General features: G+C 47.6%; 1 protein-coding gene across 2 annotated transcripts in view; it reads right to left on the reverse strand.

The window, feature by feature from the left end:
* The window catches only part of STEAP3 (STEAP3 metalloreductase), a 43,708-nt gene that overhangs the window by 14,989 nt on the left and 5,492 nt on the right, over positions 1–23,227 (reverse strand). For both annotated transcript variants that reach the window (XM_084643556.1, XM_084643555.1), the window contains exons 2-4: positions 8,481–8,965; positions 7,186–7,713; positions 5,354–5,518 (exon numbers count right to left, since the gene is read on the reverse strand). In XM_084643556.1, the coding sequence (XP_084499682.1) occupies positions 5,354–5,518; positions 7,186–7,713; positions 8,481–8,963 (1,176 nt within the window). In that variant the 5' untranslated portion in view covers positions 8,964–8,965. The remainder of the gene's footprint in view (positions 1–5,353; positions 5,519–7,185; positions 7,714–8,480; positions 8,966–23,227) is intronic.

Below are 23,227 nucleotides of genomic sequence, written 5' to 3' on the forward strand. Positions count from 1 at the left end.
AGCTGGATTCCATTCTGGCTCTCTCATCATCAACAGAATGGTTAAAGAACTCCTGAGTCTTGATTTCTGGTGATGCATGAGCCAGAAAGAAGCCAGGTCAGACTGACGTTCAGATTCCAGGGGGGGTCTGCAGGGCTAGAAGTTAATAGGCAAAGACACCCTGCCCCCTTCCACACACACCCCTTTTTCAATCTGGAAGTCATTCCAAGAGGACAAAAATGGAAGCGCCGTGTGCCATTTGAGTCAGTTTTAAAACTGAAACACCCTGGGGAAAACAAACCATAAGGGAAGATGAACAATTTCTCCATTTAAGTCAAGTTACACACATGTGCCATTGTTAAAATAAAATGCAATGTGTATATCATGTATAGTTCCCATGAATTTTAAATATTGAGATATGCAGGGACTACTGTAAAATTGAACGTTTAAAAGAATAGTAAATCCTCGGGATTTGTGCAGCCGCACAAGCGTGGTGTTGCTACTTTAAGGTTGCACACGCAAGCAAGTTTTTGTCCAGTTACGCACCAAAAGTATATTTTAATAAGAGTGGAGTGATCAAACACTACAAATATACAGTGCTCACATTACTGAATAAGGCCTGAAACGATCCAGATGAGAACTGGATAAAAATAATGCCTGGATTTATTTTTTAAAAAATTGCTGATGGACAGAATTCCCAGAAGACCCTCGGCCAATTTGATTTGCCTCAAAGCAGGCAAATAAAGAGCTCTGAAGTTGGAATTTCATTTTAAACACATCACTGCTGGCTGAGGCCAAGATGGGAGCAAAGCTTTGATACCAATAGATGTTCAGCTTGCACCTTTTCAAATCTTTCACTCTTTTCAAACATTTTGTACAGCATTTTGAATGTGAAGAACTATGTAAATCTCAAGTTTATTATAACCCCTAAACACTTTGGATAAAGTGTTCTGCACTGTACAGTGCACAGTATAGTGACTACATCTAGAGACCGTGAACAAGAATATATTGTATTCCACCATGCATTCATTTAGCAGGAAAAAATAAACATCTGCACATGTACTTTCACTTCTAGTGTGCAAGGATAATAAATGCATCTGCTGTGTTAGTTTCTCCACCTATCAGGAAATGCATTGCCAAATTGCTTAAACACTAATAATCCAAAAATTCCTCGTTGGAAAATCTAGAAATTGGCATTTCAAAAAAGTTTGAACTTGCTTCTCCGACAAGATATGTCCACAGGAAGTGGACCTTCTCTTGCCTTCTCTGCATTCCCATCAGCTGGGTAGCTTGTGTTGCAAAGACATATTGTAATCCTGCACTTACAGAAATAGGTATAAGTGAGCTGGGATTTCCATGCACTAAGCCAGCCAATCACAGTGCAGGGGAGCCAGGAGCTATTTTGGAATAGGGAGTCATTTATCTGGTTGATACCAACGCTAACACATTGTTAGAATGAATTGAGAATGGTTGCCAAAGGGCATGTACTATGCTCTTATTAAATGCACTAGTAAGAGACAGCTGTGCTGGCTTCCAGGACTGTGTGTGCATGGTATGTCTACACTGTGATGACAAACATGAGGCACCAAGTCTCAGAGCCTGCGTCAGCTGATAGGGGCTCAGGATGAAGGGCTAAAAATAGCAGTATAGACACTGTGGCTCAGGCTGGAGCCTGGCCTTTGAGTAGGGTGACCAGGTGTCCGGTTTTCGACTGGCACACCTGGTTGAAAAGGGATCCTGACAGCGCTGACCAGGCCTTTGACTGTCCGGTTGGCGGCACCACGCAGAGGGGCTGGCAGGCTCCCTGCTAGTGTCCATGCCATGTGGGTCCCTGGAAGTAGCCGGCATGTCCCCATCTCCGGCTCTTACTTGTAGCAGCAGCCAGAGGGCTCCTTCTGCTACCTCCGCCCCAAGCACCGCCCCCGCAGCTCCCATTGGCCAGAAACCATGGCCAATGGGAGCTGCAGGGGTGGTGCCTGCAGACGGAGCTTGCAGAGCTGCCTGGCCACACCTTCGTGTAGGAGGGACAAGCCGCTGCTTCCGGGAGCTGCTTGAGATAAGCGCCATTGGAGCCTGCACTCCTGCCTCCATCCTGGGCCCCAACCTCCTGCCCCAGCCCTGATCCCCCTCCTACTCTCCAAACCCCTCGATCCTAACCCAGAGCACCCTCCTGCACCCCAAACCCCTCATCCAAAGCCCCACCCCAGAGCCCACACTCCAGCCGGAGCCCTCACCCCCCCCCCACCCCAACGCCCTGCCCCAGCCCTGATCCCCCTCCCGCCCTCCAAACCCCTTGGTCCCAGCCTGGAGCACTCTCCTATGCCCCTCATCCTCAGCCCTACCCCAGAGTCTGCACCCCCAGCCAGAGCCCTCCCCCCCCGCCCACATCCCAACTCCTTTCCCCAGCCCAGAGCCCCTTCCCGCACTCCGAAACTCTCAGCCCCAACCCGAAGCCCTCTCCTGCACCCAAAATCCCTCAGCCCCAACCTCACCTTGGAGCCTACACCCCAAGCCAGAGCCCTCACTCTCTCCTGCACCCCAGCCCCCTGAGCTAGCCCGATGAAAATGAGCGAGCGAGTGAGGGTGGGGAGAGTGAGCAACCGAGGGAGGGGGGATGGAGTGGGCAGGGCCTCTGTGAAAGGGTGGGACATGGACAGGGCTTCAGAGGAGGGGCAGGGCAGAGGGAGGAGCAAGGGTGTTCGGTTTTGTGTGAGTAGAAAGTTGTTGACCCCGTAATTTTATACGTTTGCAGTCTGAGTCCCAGTGAGCTGAGCCAGGCCAGCCGCAGATGTGCAGTGGGTCTTTTATTGAAGTGTAGACATACTCAAAGACACACCACTGTGGTGGAGGGGAGCAGGCAGCTTGCATGAAGCATGGTTCACGACTCTGGAAGGAGGAAGGTTTGACCAAGGGCAATATTTTCCAAAGTGAAAGTGGGAGCCCAAGTCCCATTTTCAGAAGTAATTTAGGCACTTCGGAGGCTCGCTCTCATTGAAAGTCAATGGGACTGAGGCTCCTGAGTCTTTTCTGACAATGGCTCCTAAGCACCTTTGAAAATGTTATCCTTAGACTCCGAAGTCCCGTTTGAAAATGGGGCTTGAGTGCTTTTGAAAATTCTACCCTGAAGCTCTGTACCTACAAAAAATGCCACTGGCTCATTTATATGAGAGCAGAGCTGCCCAGACCTTTTGAAATCTGTCTACTTAGTAGTCAGGATATTTATTTTATGCTCATTCTTTTATTTAAGTTCTTCCACTGAGCCCATCACTGGGATAGCTGAGTGCTTTATCCTGAGGCCATCAAAGCCAGACCCTTCTGGCTATTTAAAAAGGAATCCCAGAGCTACCAGGGTTTGCAATGGAGGGACTCCTGTACGTTGATAATCCACCTATGTGACAACCCAAACCCTGAAACGCAGATCAAAGGAGTGAATTGACCTGTTCTGCTCAAGTTCTGATGAGAGGCCAGGTGGTCTAATGAACACAGCCCTGCATAGGAATTCCTCCCTCAAAGCCTGGCTGTATCACTGACTCGTGGGGTAGCTCTGGGTAAGTCACAGCCTTGCTGCCTGCCTTAACCCACTTGTACAATCAGGATAATGCTTGCCTGCCTCACGACAGTGCGGCTGTGAGGCTCAATTAGTCAGTGTTCGTTAAGACACTATATGAGGGCCAAGCATTAGTAATGGAAATGCTACATTATTTCTTTATGTGTTTCCAGTGTGTTCATCTCCATAGGCTCAAGGTGCCATTACACAGATTACATAAGAACATCACAACGGCCATACTGGGTGAGACCAAAGGTCCATCTAGCCCAGTATCCTGTCTTTCAACAGTGGCCAATGCCAGGTGCCCCAGAGGGAATGAACAGAACAGATAATCACCAAGTGATCCATCCCCTGTCACCCATTCCCAGCTTCTGGCAAACAGAGGCTAGGGACACCATCCCTGCCCATCCTGGCTAATAGCCATTGAATTTATCCTCCATGAATTTATCTCATTCTTTTTTGAAACCTCTTATAGTCTTGGCCTTCACAACATCCTCTGGCAAGGAGTTCCACAGATTGACTGTGCGTTGTGTGAAGAAATACTTCCTTTTGTTTGGGTTAATGTACCATCAACAATTCTCCAGGCGCAGGACTCAAATCTCGACTCCTCCCTCTATTTTTAAGATGCTAACATTGCAGTTAACTCCTCCATGCTGGCAGGACTCAAGTGTTTGCTGTTTATTAGGCGTTTTGCGGGAGCACTTAACATTAGGGAATCCTGACTTATATCTAAGCCCCATTACTCTCATAAAGCCCTATATGTATTTGTCACTATAGTTATTAGGATGGATAATATTAGGCATAAGTCCCTTAGTTAAGGCTTTAGTTGACATTGCAACCTAGCCAGCCTATGCCCCCAGCACGCTACCTCTGCTGAATGCCTTAACGATCAGTCTTTTAGAAGCCCTAACAATCACGGATCTCTGCTTGCAGCAATCATAATCGCTTGCATTTCTATTGCGCCTTTCATCCTGATGTGCCCCAATGCTTTTTGCAAGCTCTACACCGCATGATCATCACATTATGCATGACTGACACTCAGCCATCTCTGTGGGGGAACAAGCTAACTGGAGGGAACGTTTCTACCCTGGCAGGGAGAGGGACTAAAATGACCTAAAAGGCATTTTGCATTTCTAACTACTATGAGAACTTTTTAACCAGGCAGGTCAGCATCATGCCAGGGTGTAGGCGGGGAAGGGAAGAGGAATCCAACCGAACTGGCAGGAGGAATTTTAGGCCGGCAAAGCCTTTGCTGGAACGTTGCCAGGAAATCAGAGTTAATGCCTCTAACGTGGCAAAGGAAAAACCAAAGGGAGAAAGTTTCAGACAAGGCATTAAATGAGCAGCAGAGTCTGCCATTAATCAGCATGCAGCTCACTAACAGACCTTACAGGATTGCACAGGGACAAGAAGAAACCTGACACCTTTCAAAATAAAGGCTAGATCCTCCAGCCCTCTCTGTGAGAGAGCAAAGCCCCAAACAGAGCAGGGTGGAAATGTTTCTCCAGGCTGGGCGGCCACGCAGGCAAGACTCCACGTCATCCCCTATGGGCCACAGAACCCTGCTCTCTAGCACTTGCTGGGCCAGAGTGCGGTGGGACTGTGCATGAATGGGACTGTGGGTGGAGCAGCAGACTCTGCCCCAGTACTTCTCTCCACAGCCTGCTGTAGCAGCTCCCCACTGGTACTGCTGGCTGCAGTGAAGAGTCCATTTCCCAGCCCCTCACGCTCAGTTCCTGCAGGCAAGGAAGCAGGCTGCATGCTCTGTTGGAGGATTTGTCTCTAATCCTGCTTTTAACCTCTGGAATAGGCAAATATTGACTTTACCTGAATGAAACTGAATTCCCTCCAGTTGAGAGAGTTTGCGATGGAGGGAAGTGAAGTTATGGCAAGTAATGACAGCAGGCCCAGGGCCATTATTCCAAGAGAGACGTAAATCTCCATTCTCCAGACCTCCTCCTCTATCCAGGCATCAGTCTTCTTCTCCATGACCTAGTACAACAATGAAGATTAAGCAGCTTTTTCTATAGGAAGTGGTTAGTGCCAGAGATCATTATTTGACTGACTGATTCATTGAAAGCAGTCTTCTTGGATAAATGTTTGCTTCTCATGTAATTAGACTAATACTTACATTTAATGAGCTGGCTAGCGTAAGTGCACCGCTGCCTTCTCGTGGATGGAATCAGAACTGCTTAACAGCATGTGGCATAGACCTCCCTACTGCGGGAGGATCTCCTTTAGCCTTGTGTTTTTGAAGCAGTAGGAGTGGAGATCTAACTTCATGGTCATTTAGCCACATAAGAGGTGCAGCACAAGCAGGGGAACCCCCCCACTCTGCCCTACCAACATGCCTCTGGAGGAACTTTATTTGGGAGGAACGGGATAGGTTAGCCTCCAGGACCTACTAAACCCATTTTACAGCCTGATGTTAAGAGGTGTCAAGTCTCCACAACTCCCATTACTCTCCAGAGGACTTTCAGGTACTCAGCACCTTCAGGATCAAGCCCTGAAGTTGCATTTAGAACTGCAATTAACATGAAAAGTCAGTTTAAAGCCAAGAGCAAAAGTACAGATCTTTGAATACTTGAATACAAAGTGGCCTCCTAATGGTATTCATTTTAAGTGCACTTATGAGGAAAACTGTTCAGGCTAATTGAAGCCAAGATGAGATTTATGCTGTATGGCAGAGGTCAGCATTTAGAACAAGCCATTTATCTCATTAAATGGTCTTAATTCACTTAGCAAGGACATTGCTAGAAAATAAGAGGTGTAAGGGAAGTGAACACAGAAATCCTGTCTGGCATTTATTTGTGACTGGCACAGATGAAAAGCACAGGTGAGAGTGAGAGCACCTCACCTCCCAAAAAGCAAAGATCACGGCACAGCCAGAGACACCTCCCAAATAAAGCAATTTCCAGTTGGTAGAGTTAGTTTTCTCTAGCATGATTTTGGCCACTGGAATTAGTGCAATAGCTTCTCCAAGGAGAATCAGAGTAACACTAGCAGGATTTTCCCCACCCCAACCCCATCTCCCACCCCCCTACACTTTACCTGAAAACTTATTAAAAAAGAAACAGTGGAAAACCCCAGAAATGTTTTGTGAACTCAAAATTACACAGAACGGCACAAATAGCATGTCCAGAATGAAAAGCCTGCAATCCTGCAAGTAACATACAGCGGGAGAGAGAGCGCAATTCAAAACCTGGGGGAACCCCCCTCCACTGGGTTAGGATTTCTGCTCCCACTCCGCCTCCAATACTTCCCCAACCTTACACAGCGCTCAGCAATCCCTTAAGACAGGAGGCAGATTCTGCTGACTTTTTTCCTCTCAGGAGCAATGAGAAGCTCAACTCTCTAACTTGACACAAGAGACTGGGAACCTCTTGCTGGAAATGGCACTTACCATGGCTGATCAGAGTTCCAAGCACAGCTATCAGCTGGGCAGTAGAGCACCAGCCAACCCGACCTGTTATTCCACAGTGACCCAGTGTCACCTTTGGGAATGGGGAGTATGCACAGCTAATAACTCACAAGACTGGTCTCATTCTGTGGGAAACATCGAAAGCTAAACATATGGCTCCAGTACTAGGTCTGCTCCACAGGGTTTGGGCAGATGTATAAGATTATGCCATGCACTGATTGGGCGATGAAAGTATTACCTGCTTGACGGCTGTGTTAATTAACTGATACCGATGAGATCGGCGCATGGGCAAGCATAGGCTGTATAGAGCGTGCAAGGCTGCGCAAAAGAAACTCAGAAGGCCAATCTGCTTTCTGTGCTGTAGCCACTGGTCTAGCCAGTCTGGAAAGCGTCTGTACTTTGTGCCATAGTGCAGCTGGAAAGAGGCGGCCAGGACCCCGGGTAGATAAACGAGAGAGAGCATGACGTAGGCTACGCAGGGCAGCGTGCTATTGACCACCTCCACTGGGATCTTGTAGAACTTGTTTTTCTGTTCCCAGATGTAAGGGTGTAAGACTTGTCTGATGAAGTTGTAGGTGTAGAAACAGAGAAAGAGACCCAGGGCCAAAAAAACAGGGATTTTCCAAGCTGGGAGGAGGCGCAGGGGAATGTTCTCGATCTCACAGGCTGAAGACAAGGAGCCCATGTCCACAGGGGTGAAGCCCATGACCTGAGCAATTTCAGCAACTGTACGCTTGGCTTCTTGATTATCACAGCAAATCAAAACCTGCAATGAACCAAAAGATACATTAACTGGCAAACAGAGATGCAAAGCAAAGGAAACAGACACTTGGGAAGGAATCTGGATTAACAAGAGCCTAGATTCCTAACAGCAGTGTGGCCATTTCATATTGTATTTTTAATGGATGCCAAGGGTGCAGGAAGCCCAGGAGAGGCATTCATTTAGATGTGTGTTTAAGTCCAAGTAAATACATACATAAATAATGTGTTGCACTTATATGGACCGTTCTATCCTAAGATCACAAAGCACTTTACAAAGCCAATTAAACCTTGCCCCATCGCTGTGAGCCAAGTAAGAACTTTTATCCTCCTCTGATAGAGGAGGCACAAAGGAGGTAAGGAAGTTAGGAAACTTTGAGTACTTTTGCTCATCTTCCTACTTACTAAAATTGGCTGACAGAACCGTTTTGGCCTAGATTGAAAAAAAAATTTACATCTCACTTTAAAATAGCAATGCTACTCAGCCACATGGTGCTTTTAGCAGGGGCTCAGTACCTTACAGCTTACTTCTGTGAGGAGAAATAAAATGAATTTGTCCCAGGCCACAGAAGGTTTCCATGCTAGTGGTAGGATTAGATTTTAGCAATTTCTGGTCTCCCCGCCACCCCATCCTGTGTTCCATCCACTAGATCTCACTTCTCTCAGTTAGTAAAGCACTTAACTGATGCAGTCAGATACCAAATCCTGAAGTCCAGGTGAGTTTTGCCGGAGTAAGGACTGTAGGATTTGGCCCCTAATAAAAGAAAACAATACCTGCTTATTCCCGTCTCTGGGACCCGACTGTAAGGTCCATGCAGATATCACATTAAATCCTTTGACGACAGTGCAGGCTGGGAAAAGAGAAGCCAAGTACTCGGCATTTGATTCTTTGTGATGGTTAATTTCAGTGTTGTTGCTGACATCCACCAGTATTTTGCCAGCCAGCACATCCGTCAGGTCACAGAGCGTGGAGTAATGTTCCCTGAAAACTGCCACAAAAATAACATCCGTCTTCTTTGCAACATCCACCTGGGCAGTTACTTCAGCTGCTGAAGGAAAGAGGCCCGCACAGCGCTTTGGATTGCGGCTTCCAACCACCACCTGGAAACCTGAGTACACCAGACGTGTAGCCAACGAGCGTGCAAAGTCTCCACTTCCCAGGATCCCTATGGTTCGGCCAACAGCCAGGGTGAGATCTGGATTGCTCTCCATATTCCGGCGACCTAGGAGTGGTTTTGCCATGTCTCCGCCTGGCATCCCTTTAGGCAAAAGCAGAAAGGACAAGTTCACTGGAAACAGCATTTTCAAAATCTTATCTCCCTGTCTCAGTCTACATACGATAGAAACAAACCCGCAGTAATGTGGCGAATGCTACATGCCACATGCACAGCCAGTGCAAACGGGGTCTGTGTGGGAACCCACCATAGACTCAGGGAGGATGGAATCCCCTGAACATGCAAACTGGCTGTAGAATCATAGAATCATAGAATATCAGGGTTGGAAGGGACCCCAGAAGGTCATCTAGTCCAACCCCCTGCTCAAAGCAGGACCAATTCCCAGTTAAATCATCCCAGCCAGGGCTTTGTCAAGCCTGACCTTAAAAACCTCTAAGAAAGGAGATTCTACCACCTCCCTAGGTAACGCATTCCAGTGTTTCACCACCCTCTTAGTGAAAAAGTTTTTCCTAATATCCAATCTAAACCTCCCCCACTGTAACTTGAGACCATTACTCCTCGTTCTGTCATCTGCTACCATTGAGAACAGTCTAGAGCCATCCTCTTTGGAACCCCCTTTCAGGTAGTTGAAAGCAGCTATCAAATCCCCCCTCATTCTTCTCTTCTGCAGGCTAAACAATCCCAGCTCCCTCAGCCTCTCCTCATAACTCATGTGTTCCAGTCCCCTAATCATTTTTGTTGCCCTTCGCTGGACTCTCTCCAATTTATCCACATCCTTCTTGAAGTGTGGGGCCCAAAACTGGACACAGTACTCCAGATGAGGCCTCACCAATGTCGAATAGAGGGGAACGATCACGTCCCTCGATTTGCTCGCTATGCCCCTACTTATACATCCCAAAATGCCATTGGCCTTCTTGGCAACAAGGGCACACTGCTGACTCATATCCAGCTTCTCGTCCACTGTCACCCCTAGGTTCTTTTCCGCAGAACTGCTGCCTAGCCATTCGGTCCCTAGTCTGTAGCTGTGCATTGGGTTCTTCCGTCCTAAGTGCAGAACCCTGCACTTATCCTTATTGAACCTCATCAGATTTCTTTTGGCCCAATCCTCCAATTTGTCTAGGTCCTTCTGTATCCTATCCCTCCCCTCCAGCGTATCTACCACTCCTCCCAGTTTAGTATCATCCGCAAATTTGCTGAGAGTGCAATCCACACCATCCTCCAGATCATTTATGAAGATATTGAACAAAACCGGCCCCAGGACCGACCCTTGGGGCACTCCACTTGATACCGGCTGCCAACTAGACATGGAGCCATTGATCACTACCCGTTGAGCCCGACAATCTAGCCAGCTTTCTACCCACCTTATAGTGCATTCATCCAGCCCATACTTCCTTAACTTGCTGACAAGAATACTGTGGGAGACCGTGTCAAAAGCTTTGCTAAAGTCTAGAAACAATACATCCACTGCTTTCCCTATAATGCTGCGCCCCTGCAGGGCTCATTGGCAGCAGGGATCAAACACAGAACCTCTGGATGTAAAAGCAAAACTGCTATTGTGTGAGCTCAGAGACCCACCTCTACTAGGCAAGGCTGTAGCAGGCTCATCAATCTATGTATACGCAGACCAGTCACTACTAGTGGAGGACAGAACACCAGACCAAGTGGGTATGAGTTGAAGGAGCAAAGTAGCTGTATGACTCCATTGTGGCAGCCTCTAGACATGTGCAGTCAAAGATCCACTGACCACTCCCCAACTTTGTCCTCTACCTGCCTCTACCCTCACCCCAAACTTACTCTCCAGGCTATAAAACCACAACAGCCTTGACCCCTGTGGCACGTGTGTGCCTTCCACACTGTAACAGGGTGTTCTGGACCCTTTCCATAGCAAGGGGCCTTGGGGCCAGTCAGACCTAGTCCATGGCATGGCCCCTTTAAGAACCTGGTGTTTAAGGGAGTAGCAGGCAAGCTGGTGACTGGGGGGCCAGGTGGTAATCAGTGAGCTACCTCCTGCACAGGATAAAAAAACAAGCTGTTCGCTGACTGGGGGGAAGAGAAAGAGCAAGTGGTTTGGAGTGTTTCTGTCTATGCAGCCTGGGCTGGAGGGCTGTGACATTCTTTAGCCAGAGGGAAGCTGGAGGTGTGAGCTTGGGAATCTGGACAGGAGGAAAAAACAAAGCCTCTCCAGAGAGTTAGGACTGTCAGAGCTCCCTGGCTCAGAGATATCTGGAAGGGTGATCCAGGATTGAGGGTGAAGCTGGAAATGCAGGCGCAGTTCCTAAAGACGGAATAAACTGAACCCCAGCAAGGGGAGCTTGACTTTACATACTGGGCTGTGATCATGTAACTGCGGTGCCAGGAGGGGATTGAGGGGGGTGCCTGCAAGGCTGTGCCTCGAGGGGCTGTGCTCTGGGAGGGCACCCTACCCCACAGAGGGCAGGGGACTCAGCCTTTCCCTTATAGGCAGCAGGGAATGTGACTATGTTCTACATAAGAAAGGCAGCAGGCTTGTTGTATATAGGTGGACAGGAGGCTGGTGGTGTCCTCCTAATCCACATTTGGGTACTTTGAAAGAGCATCAAACAACTTAGGCTGGTTATTTAAATTTAGAGCTGGACTCTAGATGGGGCATCTTGGGTCACAATGAAAGTGTCTGGGCAGAGGTGCATGATGCAGCTTACGCAGCACTTGCCTGTTCCAATTTCAGTCAAGTGCTTTTGGCTGCAGACCTTGAATAAGCAATACAAATGTACCCCCCCCCACACACACACACATTTTAAAAAAATCCCCACATAGGAAGGGCTTTATACCACCCAGGTCTCATTATTTGGCACATCTACAGCACCTTCCGTCCAAGCAACTTGCTAAGCTTTAAAAACACTAATGATTGTCGCCTCCCAGCATTCACTGGGTTTTATCACCAATGGGGAGACTGAGCCCTGAGAGGCTAAATGACTTGCCCAAGGCTACCCAGTATGACAGCAGTGCCAGGAGTAGAACCCAAGTCAGTGCCAAGTCTGCTGCCTTAATCCCAAAACCATCCTCTTTTTCTAATAAAATGTATGGACAAAATGTTACTCTACAACAAAGGCACATTTCTCTGGCTCTTAGGCAAATGAATAGAAATTAGCATTCAGGGTGACAGAATGGTTGTTACCGAGGGACTCATTTCATCATAGGTCTAAAGCACCGCAAAAGCATTCCGAGAGCTCCCAAAGGGATTGTGAACTGTGCTGGAAGACAATCTTTTTGTACTGTGACATTTCTGTCCTGTAACTGCCATTCAAAACAAACAGGGACATTTGCAATGTTCTGGGATAAACAGCATCTCTGTCTCCCGCTACTTGGGTTCAAAAGGAAGAGAAAAATCAAAGCATCACAGAATTAAACAGCATTTGAAAGTAAGACAGAGCAGAATATTTTAAAAACAAAGATTTTCTAAAATTAAGTGTGGAGTTGTGCCCCACTATTTCAGCCTTAGACTGTAAGCTGTTTGGGGCCAGGATCATCTTTTTGTTCTATGCTTGTATGGTACCTAGCACAATGGGGTCCTGGCCCATGTCCACGACTGGGGCTGCTTGGTGCTATGGTTGGGATCCATGAAGGTATTGAGGCACCTAAACCTGATGATTAGGCACCTTAGCCCCAGGTTTAGGTGCCCAGGTCTCAGTTTTGGCTCCACTGTAATCCACAAAACTTTCACTGATCCCTGTAGGTGCCTAAACTCACTTGGTGCCTAAGTTTTTCCAGAGTAAACATTCCCTAGGTGTTTAGATTTCTGCCTATGGGCATGCACACTGCCACCTCCATCTAGGCATCCAGACACCTATCTTCTGCCTAAGCTCTAGAGCAGTGGTCACCAACCGGTAGATCATGATCGACTGGTCAGTCATGGAGCTTCTGCCAGTTGATCGCAGTCTCCATCCGCCAAAACTCCAGTGGCACAGTGGGGCTAAGGCAAGCTCCTTGCCTCCCCTGGCCTCGTGCCGCTCCTGGAAGCGGCCAGCAGCATGTCCCTGCGGCCCCTGTGGAGCGAGGGTCAGGGGGTCTCTGTGCGCTGCTCCTGCCTGCAAGTACCGCCCCCGCAGCTCCTATTGGCCAGGAACAGGGAACTGCAGCCAATGGGAGCTGCAGGGGCAGTGCCTGCAAGGAGGGGCAGCAGGGATGTGCTGCTGGCTACTTCTGGGAGTGGTGTGGAGCCGGGGCAGGCAGGGCCCCACTGACCAAGATAAGTGCCACCTGGCAGGAGCCCGCACTCCTCACCCCCTCCTCCAGCCCTGAGCCCATTCCCAGAGCCAGCACCCTATACCCCTTCCTGCACCCCAATCCCCTCCCCCAGCCCAGTGAAAATGAGTAAGGGTGGGGAGAGTGAACAACGGGGGGGGGGGGAATGGAGTGAAAAGGGCGGGGCCCCAGGGAAGGGGCAGAACCTTGGGGAAGGGGTGGGCTAGATCCTGGGTTGCACTTAAATTCAAAAAGTGATCTTATACTTAAAAAGGTTGGAGACCACTGCCCTAGAGCAATTCACGAACTGTGATAAGTCAGATGCTCGGCCACCTAAGTCACTTGCAGGGCCCTATCAGGTCCCATTCAACATAGGGAGGAGGAGCACACCTTAAACTCTTAGCCCACTACCTAGAGCACTCTAGCAATGGTCAGCATCTTCCACTGGCTAGTTTAGGCAGCTCCGTACCTCATGTGCTGGATTTTGTGGATCACATTCTAAGGCACTTCTCTCTCACCATCCATTGTCTAGGAGCCTAGGTGCCTAGCACAGCTTTGTGGATTGCAGTGTTGTTCCTTCTATTTTGTACATGCCTACACGTTTAGGTGCCATGACACTCAGCATTGCAATATCTAAGTCCCTTTGTGGATCCCACCGTACCTCAGTAGCACATCTAACAACAGTTTGTGTTTAAATACTGGTAGGATGGGAGAAAATCTTTCTTAGATCTCCTGGTAAACAGATTTCTCTGAGAAGTTCTAAATCTCAGACAAACGACATGACTGGGAATGGATTCCTTGAATAGCAATTGGGATTTTTGTAACTTCCATATCTCCCCTGAACACTCACCCATCGTTCCCCTGTATACCTCTACCCATGCTCTCCTGCCATCATCCCTTCTGCATGTTCTCCTGGGCCTTTCCATGACTCCTGTGCTTCCCAGTATACTGCACCTCCTTCCATGCCCTCTCTTCTATTGCCCCATCAACCCTGGTACAGTCCACCTCTGCTCAATGACTTCCCTTAGTCCCCTATATACCACTACCCATGTCTGCTCTATTCTCCTGCACCCCCCGCCATTCTTCTTCGGGTCCACTGCACCTGTGTCCAATCTGCCCCATGCTCTCTCCCCTCTCTCCATGCTCCTCTTGGCCCTTGGGATCCCCTGCGTACTCCTCCGTGTCCTACCAGCATCCTGCCCCCACTTCTTTTAGCATCCTGCCTGTCCATAGGCCCCCTGTTCTAAGCCCCTGGATCACGGCTCCAGGCCAACCTCTCCTGTCCCCCTCTCTATACACCACTCCCAGACTCCTATTCCAGGGTAATACCCGTTATCATTTACTCTTCTCCACCCCACCCCACCCCAGCAATCCATGCCCCTCATCTTGGCCTGCAAGTCAGCAGCAAGTCCGTTTTTGTTTCACAGATCTTTATTATCAGGCATGAACGGCTTGCACCTTTTTTAAACCACTCCACTAACTCTGCCCTCCAAATGAGAGCCCAAGGTCAGCACAAACAAAACAAACAGGCAGTTTCTAGGCTAGCCTCACCATGCAGATATCCAGAGCCAGAGAAAGCCAAGAACAGCTTGAAAAAGGGAAATAGATACATGTTCAGAACACTATCTTTAAAACTCCTTTATCGATTGTCACCACACTTGCCAGAAAACAGTTCTACCTTGGGGTGAGATATGACGTGAAATTTCAGGAAGATCAGTTTCTTACTGAGGAAGTTACAAGGGGGGAAGGGATTAAAAATTAGGCTTGCTGTGACAACCTAAACTGTGAAGCAGCTCCCACTCTTCTGTTACCAAAAGCAACTCAACTCCTCCTCTAGCTATGCTATTAATAACTCTTGAGATGGTTCGATATGAATAACTTTTTGAAAATCTGATTTGTCTGTCCCGTTCTGCTGTGTAGTTATTGCATTTCAGTTTTTATTTGTACCAGTAGCAACAGAGACTGGGGGCCCCATTGGGCTAGACACTTTACAAATACATAGTAGGTGACACTCCCTGATGCAAAGAGCTTACAGTCCAAATGGATCAGACAGCGAAGAGTGAGAGCAACTAAGTATTGTTATCCCCATTTGACAGGTGAAAGCACAGAGATAAAATGACTTGACGAAGGTCATGCAGGGAATCTGTGGTCAAGTCAGGAAAGGAATCCAGGTCTCTCAAGTCCAAATCGAGTCCGTTAACCAAAAGACCAGGTCTTTTTCCACTCATCTTGGATAATTAAAATAGGCTAGTCAGTTTCATTTTTGTCTGTAGATTTTAATTAGTATAACTGAAGTTCCTATGCACTGGCAGTGTGATGCAATGTTTAGATTACAACCCACTGCAGTGTTTAGTATGTTGGCTATAAACAGGACCTATTTGTTTTGCAGGGGAGAAATCAACAGACACTTCTCTTGGCGCAGGAGCTTGTAAAAATAAAGTGAAAGATCTTAGTTTTAAAACATGTTGCTTTAATAGTAAGTTCAGTGTCACAATGAGCCAAATTGTGCCACCAAAGAACTTTGCAAGTGATCTCAGTAAGTTCTGTTTCAACACAATGATACAATATGGCCTAAGAAAATCAACTTTACTTTTTGAAGTCCTGTCTCTTATTATTGCTCTTACATAAATAACTATCTTCAATTCAGCCTCTTGTTTCAAGGGTGGCCTGTAATATCTTGGCTAAAATGGCTGTATTTGTCTCTTCCACACAGTCTCCTGAAGGAGAGGGAATTTTCAGCCGGATATTTAAAAGTACATGGAGCCCCAACCACAGGTGTCCCTTACCCATGAACCGAATCAAATATGCAGAGCTACAGAGCCTTATCAGTGCTGAGTCAGACTCTATTTCTAGGGATCATTTTACATAAAATGCTTCATTACGCAGATCTGCTAATAAGCACATTGCTTGAAGCAGAACAACAAAAGTAAAAAGCAACCACTGTAACTTAGATCAAATCACTATAAAAGTGCACCAAGATGGTCCCTCTCAGCTATCCGATCATTTGCACTACATTAATTCCTAGAAGCCCTGGTCAGGATCATAGGCCCATTATTTGGGTAACCATATTTTCCCAGGGGGAAAGTGGGACACCACACGGGGCTGAGCACCCCCCGCACACACACACACAAGGACCTCCTCTCCGTGCCCATTCGGGCTGGCCCGAGTGCTAGCTACTGAACCAACACAAAGGAAGACTTGATCTCTTCCAATCCAATGCCCTGAGCTTGTGATCAGATATGTGTAGACAGACCCCTAGACCCTCATTGACTTGATTGCAGAATTGGGACCTTTTATGCCCCTTCTAATTCAGATTGCAAAACATCAACTTCCAGTGTTAGCTTCCCTGGTATTTACTAGTGAGTTAATACATAAAGAAGTCAGATTTGGAAAGAGGCATTTGGATCCTAACGTTTAGACTCATGAAATTAGCTTTCACTGTTTTCATTACCAAACAAAAATATTCACTTCTCACCTACAGCTGTTTTGTTACAAGTGAAAAGAAGCCCTGTGGTTTCTTTCCCATACCTAAAGAGGCTCCCTCAGATGAACACAGAAGGGGCTATGTACCTGTTGAAACTGGAATAGATTTAGCTAAGAAAAGGGCCTTTTATACAAAGCTGCTTGGTCTGGAACTCTACTATACATTCCAGGAGTCCTTTCACTTCCATTCAGGAAGCAAGGCAATAACATGGCTGGTATGCAAGAAGCTCAAAACATGAAAAGGCAACAAATAGGGGGAAAGCAATACTGGTAATGGGAAGAAATAACTTAGCCCTTTTTCTCCTCAGCACAAAACATCAATTACCAAACAGTGCAAGTCAGGGAGGTGAAGTTAGGAAATGTCAGAATTGCCTGTGCAACTTTCATTTCAGCCCTTGTGCGTGTGCATTAGGATACAGTCTTTGATGATAGGTTTCAGAGTAGCAGCTGTGTTAGTCTGTATCTGCAAAAAGAAAAGGAGGACTTGTGGCACCTTAGAGACTTACACATTTCACAAAAGCTCACGCTCAAATAAATTTGTTAGTCTCTAAGGTGCCACAAGTACTCCTTGTCTTTCTTTGATGATAAGATCACATTCCATTTTTTTTTCACAGGACCCCTGCCTCATTCAGTCCACGTGACAGGCTCCTATGCCCAATATCAGTCTCTCCCCACTACCCACAGGCTCCCAACCCTTGTCTCCCATTTTCCTCCCTGGCTTTCAGACCCAGCCTCCTTGCTCAGACAGTGCCAGTTCCCCCCTACTTCAACTCCCAGTCTGTCTGCCTCTCCCTCTCCACTGCCAGCCTTCTCCGCTCCCACTATCAGGCTCCTTGTTCTGATCTACTCCCGCGCAGATCCAGCTGTTCTCCCCTTGGCATTCGATTCAAGTGGCTTTCTCCTCCTTGCTGCCTGGGCATCAGCAGTGGGGGCCCTGAAAGCACTGGAGTGACAGGGTCTCTGCTCTCAGTTCTTGTGCTTGGACCTGGCCTGGCCCGGAGACGCCAAGAACTGCAGGAAAGTCCTGCTGAGCCCTGGGCTGGAGTATGCTCAGTGTTAGGGTTACCATATTTGAACATTCAAAAAAGAGGACACTCCACCGGGGGGGTGGGTGGGGGAGGTATTTGCTGGCACCCCCCTTCCCCAACTCCACCCCTTCCCCAAAATCTCTGCCCCAACTCCGCCCCTCTCTGCCCCATTGGACCCCTTCCCCAAATCCCCGCCCAGCCCCACCTCCTCCCCTCAGTGTGCTGCGTTCCCCCTCCTCCCCCCCCTCCCAGCCGCATGAAACAGCTGTTTCGCGGCGCAAGCACTGGGAGCTAGGGGGGAAAAGCGGGCACTCTTTGAAGTGATCAACATTCACTTTCTTTCTCGAAAGATCAGCATTCGCTCTCTTTCTTGAATGATCAACTCTTCTTTGCGGAAGAATAATAATGGCAAAATCCCGGACGTTTTTAGATATTTAAAAATTCCTCCTGGACAGCAATTTAAGAACCAAAAAGCCAGACATGTCCAGGAAAATACGGACGTATGGTAACCCTACTCAGTGTGCATAAAATCGTTGGGGAATTAAGCTACAATCGTTTAGCAAGTCTCTACTGAGCATGTGCAAACTGCAATTTTTCAAAACCTTATAACTTGGTCAAATGTAGGTGGGTTTTCATGGGCATGGCAAAAGACCACCCTCCTGCCAAACTTCAAGGCCTGCTCCAAAGCATGGGGGCTCTAGAGTGTCTCAAAGAAAGGTTGCCAGAATTTTTAAACAGGGGCCAAATACACTTTTCCCTAGCTTTGTTCCTGGAAATGGCTGACCGGTTTTGGCTAAATTTTTCCAGAGTTATTCACCCCTAAGTAGACACCTGGCACAGCAAATTTCAGCCCAAAGAGTTAAAGTTTGGCAAAGTTTTTTAAACTGAAAACAGGGTCTCATAATGGGAATTAACAGGCAACCTGACTAACCAGCCCTCCTAGCCCTGCCTGTAATAAAGGCTGGTGACTAAGCAAAACTGGAATAATGGAACACAAATAGGCAGGAGTTTATGATTTTAAGGGTTTTTGTTTGTTTGTTTGTTTTTAAAGCAGGGTTACCAACAGGGTGTACCACACATTCTGAATCTCTGCTCTGCCAAATTCTGCTCAGGAGACTGATTCCCCTGATAGCCTGCACAGACATGGGAACGGCAAAGGTGTCACTTCTATTCCTTTATGACAAAGGAGATGTTTACACAGTTTCCTTTGCCGCTCCACTGTAATGAAAGTGACAGGCTGCTGGATTTGCCGCGGGCAGCCGGCACACTGATATAATAACGAAATGCCACCCCAGGATCGCTTTTGTAATAAAAGTTTCATAAAGTTGGAATCTGAGGATTTGGGGCGCAAGTATCTGGAGTTTAATCTTCTGCTTAATGCAGCAGAATGAGTTTTGGTAAGGAGGTGAACAATGATTGTGGTGCAGTAGTCTACAAACTGAAGAATGGTGGATCTAATATTAATGCCTGTAATACTCTAACTCATCTGGCTGATGTAATGGCTAATAAGAAGGCTATTTTCATGACTTTTCTCATCTCACAGTTCTTAAAAGGCTCAGATGGATATTTTGCAAGAGCCTTGAGTACTGTACTGAAGTCCCATGTGGCTGCTATCATTTTCTTCTGTGGTCTTGGTTTCTTTGCTGCTCCTATCAAGTTAATTGCTATCTAATGGTGACTCACCCCTTTCTGAGCTTTTCCTCTGCAAAAAAGCAGGAACAGCAGCTAAATGAAGGCATGGTGTACCAGGCTGACTACCTGAATGGAAGAATCCACTCAGCGGGATCTAAAAATACCCTGCAGTCTGTAGATAATGGGTGTGATGCAAGGATGCCCTCCTTCCTGAGACAATAAAGAGCAAATCTTTTCTACTTTCATGCATGCAGATTGTCTTTGGAGTCAAGTTACATGCAAGCCTGGAGTCCTGTCATTATTAGCTTTAGAGAGTGGAGAGACAGCGAAACTTGTTTTCAGCAATCACTCAATCAAGATCAAACCTGGGTTGCTTAACGGGGGCAGGAGGGTGTTTCTAGTAAAGATGCAGAAGAACTGCACTCAGTGCGTAGGTGTGGATATTTCTTGGTGGTCTCTTAAGACAGGAAGTTTCCATAACTGGGTATGCCAGCCCTTTGAGACTTGTGAGGAAATGCTCCTAGACCAGCAGTCCCCCACATTCCAGGTTAAACTTACCCGGGGGGGTAGGTGCCATGGAAGGAAAGGAAGTGGTTTGGGGGGGAGGCAGTTTGGGGGTTGAAGGAAGAAACTTGTGCTGCTGCCTCTGCTTTTAGGAGGGAGAGAGTTGTTCCATGAGCAGGATCGCCCTCCCCATCTGCTCTCACTGGTGAGGGATAAGGCTGGCCCAGGGCAGTCCCCAGCTGGCCCCTCTCTGGGATCCCAGGGAGCGGGCTTGCTGGGGAAAGTAGTTCCGGGCTGTGGGATGGCATCCTGGGAAATAAGCCGGGAGAGGGGAGGAATAGGCATAGTCTTCTCCTGCAGTGGAGAAGGCAGGTTGAAGTGCTGGTTCTCCCTTGAAACCTATGGGTCTGTGACCCCCACCTCTTCTTTGATTTGGAACAGCTATGGAGCAGACCCATAAAGGGGGAACCAAGTTCTAAGAGACTGTAGTTACTTTGAATTACGCTGCTTGTCTATCTGGTACAAGGACCCTGGCAGGGGAAGGGTAGTTTCCTTCTGTTTTGCTTATATTTGACCAGACACTGTCTCTAATACAGGTTTGGCCCTCTTTTCAGATTTCTTTATGATGCTCCGAAAGGGCACAGCTGGATCCCTTCGTTTGGGAGGAGCAGCTGTCTTTTCTGCTCAGACACAAGAATCAATCTGATGCAGGCTGGTTTGGGATGGCAAACCCGTGTTTCCCAAGCCATCTTGGGGCTCCAAGGATCACTTTATTAGTCCCTTTCTCAAGCTTGTGGAGGACGTGAGACGTCAATAGGAAAGAAGGCAGGATTCCTTCTTAGCCAGTCTACAGTGAAAACACCTGCTGAGTAAGCCACCCACCCAAAGAGGTCTCCATGGTAAGACTAGCAGAAGAACAGTAGCTGAGAGAATCTGGAGCTGTTCCGTTATGCAAAATGTGTTCAGGAATATTGCCTCTCTGCTCAATTACATCAGAACCTTAGCTGGGACACTCATACCAGACTGCCAACCACCTGGCCCTCACTCAGAAGCTGGGATCCTATCTATGTACACTTATGACTACAGGATTGCCTGCTTCTTTATCTGTGTCCCTCTCCCACCCCTGCTTAAATACATGATACAATTGCATGACACTTAAACACTACGTCTATAAGGACGTGGGGAGAGGAGGATTATTGACCCGGGGAACCATTCAGGGGAATCTAACTGGACTGAAGCAACAGAAAGTGGAGGATGGGATTAAAAAAAAAAAACAGAAGGAAGAAGGAGAGAGGTTACTCAGATTACATTACCTTCTAAACCAAACCCTTATATTACCACTCACTCTGTCTGCTTGTGTACTCCATCCATTCCCCATGTCTTTCTCTATGTAGATTGTATGCACATCTGTGTAAAGATCTTATCTTCGTATGTGTCTAAGAAACACCCTGCAAGCTTTTAGCACCACATCTGCCTTGCCATACTGCTGTGGACATTTACCAGCCCAGACACACATCCTCCTTGTTCACCCACTCCAACAATGACTAAAAACCCCCAACCTCTAATATTTTACTCACGGTCAAAAATGTCCTGCCACCAGGGAGTTTTGCAAGGTACTGTGCTACACGTAAATAAATGACTGTAGCTGTTGCCACTGTGGGGCGTTGCCGCAACGGCTGTGGTACCGCAGTGCTTTCTGCGTGTCTGGTAGCATGCTCTGTGTACTGCAAGACTGGAGTTCCTACAGCACGTGCTGCCAAGCACCAGACTCTAATCTTTGGTGCTCCCTGTTAACACACTCAATGCTTTTTGAGTAAGTAACAGCACCACAACGCTCTGTAACTAAAAGCTGCAAATACTCTAGGCACAACAACATCAACAGTCATAACGAAAGATCAACCCAGACTCTAGGGGAGGTCCATTGTGAACTAACAGCCCCATGGGATTCCCCAGGCCTAGTGCTAAGGATGCTCCCTCCAGTCCATCCATTGACTAGACAGTGGTCAAACCCTGGCCTATAGAGCCCATTAGAATTGAACTCTGGCTTCGCCCGTGGTCTCTTGGTATCCACATGTGCATTTACCCCACTCCTGCTTGCACGATGCTGTCCTATATCCTCCTTCTCCTGCTGGGCTTCTGCCAGCAGCAGGCTGATGCTTTGACTGGCTCTTAACATTTTAGTCCCAGCTCTCAGGCTGCCCGCTACCCAGCCTTCCTTCTGCAGCCAGCTCCTTCTGGTTCTGGCCTGCGGCTCCTGCTGTCACAGAGCCCCTGATTCTCTGCAGAGTCCACTGCCCCTCAGAAAGCTACTTTTACCTGCTCTCTAGCGTTGATAGAGTGGTCTACTGCTAGCAGTTGGCCTGGGCAATATAGCACCCTCTCCTGGCTACATTTCAACGCAGCATATTCAAGGTATGGTTACGACCCAGCAATTTCATTACAACAGCTTTCCATTTTAGGCTCTGGACTTTGATTCTTTTCAGCTGTGAGACACAGGTACAAACAGCAGAGCCCAAGCCACCAGAAGTATGCAAAGAGGAAATCTTGCTACTCTTTGTACACTCTTGGAAGGCTGTACACATGCCAAACTCTACCAGACAGAAGCTGTACCATGCCCAGTGACCAGCGCTGATGGTATTTTACTGAACAGACCACTTTAGTCTGAGCAGTTTCCTCAAAGTACCACCTGGTGAAGAGCTTCACTTGCCATTCAGACGGGACTTATATCTGGGGAAAAAAACAACCCAAAAAACCTGGTACTTCCTAGCTTTCTACTGGTGCATCCCTCTAGCTGACTAATGATAGATCTTGAGTATATATATTGCCTTTTGAGCCAGGAGATGCCAAAGCCCATGACTGATATGCAGACAACTCTGAGGCAGAAAGCAGTTACCAGCTAGAGCCAAGCAATACAATGCACAGGGAGGGGACATTTTTGCCAAGGATCTTATATGGCAACTCCCTGTTGTTATGAAAAGTGCTATGGACTGAGGCTGTTTAATGCCTACACAAAAGACACAGGGCCTTCATGTTAAGGTCTCATCTTAAACACTTCAGCACAGCACTCTATTTACTGAGCCCAGAAGGGGGAAGACTGAGTCAGCCTGGCTGGGACGGGGACTGTGGTTCAAGGGAGTCCAGGGGTTTCAAATTTGAAGCTCTGACCATTAAGCAAAGCATCCTCTGTAACAGCAGCGCATCCATATGTAAGAGCTTATTAGAGCTGCTCTAGTCTGCTTTTTAGTGGCTGTCTTTGTATTGTCCAAACAGCCAACTTAAAGCTTTTCAGAAGTCACAGTCAAGGGCGAGCGAGGGGAAAGTGTAGCGAGAAAGACATCCCACAAGCAGAAACAAGGGGAAAAGGGTGTGTGGGGTAGGCGGATTGAACAGCATGAACCTAGGGAAGAGAGATAAGGGATATCAGAAGCAGCCAGAGTCTCCTTTCTGTCTCTCAAAGAGAGGTTTGGAAAGTGCAGGG

The sequence above is a fragment of the Lepidochelys olivacea genome (assembly GCF_965140295.1).
Source record: "Lepidochelys olivacea isolate rLepOli2 genome assembly, chromosome: 11".
Classification (NCBI taxonomy): Eukaryota; Metazoa; Chordata; order Testudines; family Cheloniidae; genus Lepidochelys; species Lepidochelys olivacea.